Source organism: Berghia stephanieae, unplaced genomic scaffold (genome assembly GCF_034508935.2).
Source record: "Berghia stephanieae isolate SIO BIC M18660-M18661 unplaced genomic scaffold, UCSD_Bste_1.3 scaffold6851, whole genome shotgun sequence".
Taxonomy (NCBI): Eukaryota; Metazoa; Mollusca; class Gastropoda; order Nudibranchia; family Aeolidiidae; genus Berghia; species Berghia stephanieae.
In genome coordinates, this window is record NW_027628457.1 from 1 (window position 1) to 4084 (window position 4084).

At 99.1% G+C, this 4084-nt stretch overlaps 1 protein-coding gene across 1 annotated transcript; it reads left to right on the forward strand.

Moving 5' to 3' along the window:
* Positions 1–287: 287 nt before the first annotated feature.
* LOC144962189 (uncharacterized) lies at positions 288–3743 on the forward strand (the record flags this gene model as incomplete). The annotated part of the gene is made up of 3 exons (XM_078895122.1): positions 288–390; positions 2148–2253; positions 3681–3743. Coding segments are annotated over 3 exons (272 nt in total), but the record flags the coding sequence as incomplete, so codon positions are not given.
* Between the last annotated feature and the right edge of the window lie 341 nt (positions 3744–4084).

Genomic DNA, 4084 nt, shown 5'->3' on the forward strand with positions numbered 1-4084 from the left:
CGGGGGCCGGGGGGCCCCGGCCGCGGGCCCCGGGGGGGGCGGGGCGCGCCGCGGCGGGCGGGGGCGGCCCCCCGCGCCGGGGGGGGCTGGGGGGGCGGCGGGGGCGGCGGGGGGCCCGCGCGGCCCCCGCGGTCCGCCCGGGGCCCCGGCGCCGGGGGGTGGGGGGGCCCGGCGGCGCCGGGCCCCGGGGGCCCCCCCGGGGCGGGGCCCCCCCGGGCGCCGGGCCCCCCCCCGCGCCCGGGGGGGGCCCCCGGCGGCGCGGGGGGGGCCCGGGCCCCGGGCGCGGGGGGCCCGGGGGGGGCCCGCCCCGGGGGGGCCCGGCCCGCCGGGGCCCCCCGGGGGCGCCGGGCGGCCGGCGGGCGCGGCGGCCCGCGCGGGGGCCGGCGGGGGGCGCGGCGCCGCCGGGCGGCGCGCCCGGCGGCGGGCCGCCGGGGGCCCGGGCGGTCGCGGGGGCCGCGGGCCCCCGCGCGGCCCCGCCGCGCCGGGCGGCGCGGGCGCCCGGGGCGGCCGGGGGGGGGGGGGGGCCCGGGGGGGCCCCCCGCGGGCCGCGGCCGGCCGGGCCCCGGGGGGGCCGCGCCGGCGCCGGGCCGGCGGCCCCGGGGGCGGGGGGCGGCGGGGCGCGGGCGGCCGCGGGGCCCCCGGGGGGGGGCCGCCCGGGGGGGGCGGCGCCCGGGCCCCCGGGGGGGGGGCCGGGGGTTCCCCCCCGGCGCGCGCGGCCGGGGGGCGCGCGCGGGCCCCGCGGGTGGCGGGCGGGCGGGGGGGGGCCCCCGGGGGGGCGGCGGGGGGGCCCCCTCGGCGGGCCCCGCGGGGGGCGGGGCCGGGGGGCGGGGCGGGGCCCGGCGGCCCCCGCGTCCGCGGGGCGGGGCGCGCGGCCCGGGCCCGGGCCCGGGGCCCCGGGCGCGGGCCGGCGCGCGCGCGGCCCGCCGGCGGGGCGCGCGCGGGGGCGGGCGCCGCGCGGCGCGGCGCGCGCGGCGCGCGCGCCCGCGCGGGGCGGCGGCCGCCCTTGGCGCCGCGCCGGCCGCGGGCCGGGGGGCGCCGGTCGGGCCGCCGCGCCGCGCGGCCGGCCGGCGGCCCCCCGGGGGCGCCGGGCGCGCGGCCGCTCGGCCGGGGCCCGGCGCGGCGCGGCTCGCGGCGCGGCCCCGCGGCGGCGGGGGCGCCCCGGCCCCGGGCCGGCCGCGGCGGCGCGCGGGGCGCGCCGCGGCCGGCGCGGGGGCGCCCGGCCCCCGGCGCGCGCGCGGGGGCGCGGCGGCGCGGGGCGCCCCGGGGGCGCCGGCCGCGGGGCGGGGCGGCGCGGGTGGCGGTTCGGGCGCCGCGGCCGGCGGCCCGCGCGGCGCCCGGCGCGCGGCGGCGGCGCGCGCCGCGGCCGGGCGCGCCGCGGCGCGCGGGGGCGGCCGCGCGGCGCGCCGCGCCGGCGGGCCCGGCGGCCCCGGGCGGGCGGCGCGCGGCGCCGGCCGCGCGCCCGGGCGGCGCGGCCGCGGCCGCGGGGGGGCGCGGCCGCCGCGGGCCCGCGCGCGCCGCGCGCGGGCCCCGGGGCGCGGCGCGGCGCGCGGCGCGCGCGGCCGGCCGCCGCGGCGGCCGGCGCGCGGGCGGGGGCCCGGCGCGCGCGGGCGGCCGCGCCGGCGGGCGCGGCCGGCGGGCGGGCGGCGGGGGGCGGGGGCGGGGCGGGGCGCGGCGCGGCGCGCCCGGGGGCGCGCGCGCGGCCGGCGACGCGCGCCGGGCCGCCGCGCGGGGGGGGGGCGCGGCGGCGCGCGCGCCGGGCGCCCGGGGGGGGGCGCGGGCGGAGCCGGGCGCGCGAGCGGGCGCCGCGCGGCCGCGCCGGCCCCGCCGGCGCCCGGCGGGGCGCGCGCGCGGCGCGCGCGCGCGCGCCGCGCGTGGGGCGCCCGGGGGCGGGCCGCGCCGCGCGGCGGGCGGCCGGGCGGCCGCGCCCGGCGGGCGCGGCGGCGGCGGCGCGCGCCGCGCGCCGGCGCGGGCCCCGCGGGGGGGCGCCGGCCGGGCGCCGCGGCCGGGCGCCCCCGGGCGGCGCGGCCGCCGGCGCGCGCCGCGCGCGCCGCGGGGCGGCGGCCCGCGCGCGGCGCGGGGGCGCCGGGGGGCGGGGGGGGGGGCGGGCGGCGGGGGGGCGGGCGCGGGGGGCGCGGCCGGGGGCGGCGGGGGCCGCGGGGCGCGCCCGGGGCGCGGGGCCGCGGCGGCTCGCAGGCCGGGGCGGGGGCCCGGGGGGCGGGGGCCGGCGGCCGGGCCCGCGGCGCGCCGCGCGGGGCCGGGCGGGGCCGCGCGGCGGGCGGCCCCGGGCCGGCGGCGGCGCGGGGGGGCGCCGCCGGCCCGCGCGGGCGCGGCCGCGCGCCCGGGGGCGCCGCGCCGCGGCGGCGAGCGCGCGGCGGCCGCCGCGCCGCGGGGCGCGCCGGGGCGCGGGGCGGGCGGGGGCGCCGGGGCGCGGCGCGGCGGGGCGCGGCGGGGGGCGCGCCCCCGCGGGCGCGGGGCCGCGCCGGCGGCGGCCGGCGCGGCGCGCCCCGCGGCCCGCGGCGCCGCGCGCGGGGGGGCGCCGGGCGGCCGGCGCGGGGGCGCGGGCGCGGGGGCGGCGGGGGCGGGCGGCGCGCGCGGCGGGGCGGGGGCGGGGCGGGGGGCGGGCGCGCCGCGCGCGGCGCGCGCGGGCGGCGGGGCGCGGGCGCGCGCGTCGGGGCGCGCGGCGGGGGCGCGGGGCGGGCGGCGGCGGCGCGCGGGTCGCGCGCCCCCGCGCCGGGGCGGCCCCCGGGCCGCGCGGGCGCCCCGCGGCGGGGCGGGGGGGGCGCCGGGGCGTCCGGCCGAGCGCCGCGCGCGGCCCGGGCGCGACGCGGGGGGGCCGCGCGCGGCGGGCGCGCGCGCGGCGCCGGGGGCGCGGCGCGCGCGGGGCGGCGCGGGCGCGGGGCGGGCGGGCGGGGCCCGGCGGCCGCCGGCCGCGGGCGGCCGGGGGGTCGCGGGCCCCCGCGGCGCGGTCGCGCGGCGGGCGGCCGCCGGTCGCGCGCGCGCGACCGCGCCGGCCGGCGCGGGGCGGCCCGCGCGGGGGCGGCCCGGGCGCGCGCGCCGTAGGCGGCGGGGCGCGCGGCGCGCGGCCTCGGCGCGCGCGCGCCGGCGCCGGCCGGGCGCGCGGCGCCGCGGCCGCGCCCGGCCGCTCGGCCGCGCGCCGGGCGGGCGCGCGCGGCCGCCGCCGGGCGCGCGGGCGGCGGCGGGGGGCCGCGGCGGCGCCGCCGGCGCCGCGCGCGGCGGGGCGGGCGCCGGCGCGCCCGGGGCGGGGCGCGGCGCGCGGCCCCCGGGGCGCGCGCGCGGCGGCGCGGCCGGCGCGCGCGCGCGGGCGCGGCGGGCGCGCGCGCGGGCGCGCGGCGCGCGCGGCGGGCGCGCGGGCGCCGCGGCGCGGCGGGGGGCCGCCGGCGCCGGGCGGGCGCGGGGCGCGGCCGCGGCGGCGCGGCCCCGGGGGGGCGCGGGGGGCGGGGGCGGGGGCGGGGGGGCGGGGCGGGGCCCCGGGGGCCCCCCCCGGGGGGGCGGGGCGGGGGGGGGGCCCCGGGGGCGGGGGGGGGGGGCCCGGCCGGGGGGGGGGCGGGGGGGGGGGGGGGGCCCCCGGCCCGGGGGGGCCCCCCGGCCCCGGGCCGGGGGCCCGGGGGGGGGGCCGGGGGGGGGGGGGGGCGGGGGGGGCCCCGGGGGGGCCCCCCGGGGGGGGGGGGGGGGGGGGGGGGGGGGGGGGGGGGGGGGGGGGGGGGGGGGGGGGGGGGGGGGGGGCCGGGGGGGGGGGGCCCGGGGGGGGGGGGGGGGGGGCGGGGGGGGGGGGTGGGGGGGGGGCGGGGGGGGGGGGGGGGGGGGGGGGGGGGGGGGGCCCCGGGGGGCGGGGCGGCCGGGCCCGGGGCCCGGGGGGGGGGGCCGGGGGCCGCGGGGGGGGCCCCCGGGGCCGGGGGGCCGGGGGGGCGGGCCCGGGGGGGCCCCCGGGGGGGGGGCCCCCGGGCCGGGGGGCCCCCGGGGGGGGGCCCGGGGGGGGGGGGGGCCGGGGGCGGGGGGCGCGGGGGGGGGGGGGGGGCGGCCCGGGGGGGGGGGGGGCGGGCCCCCCCCCGGGGGGGGGGGGGGG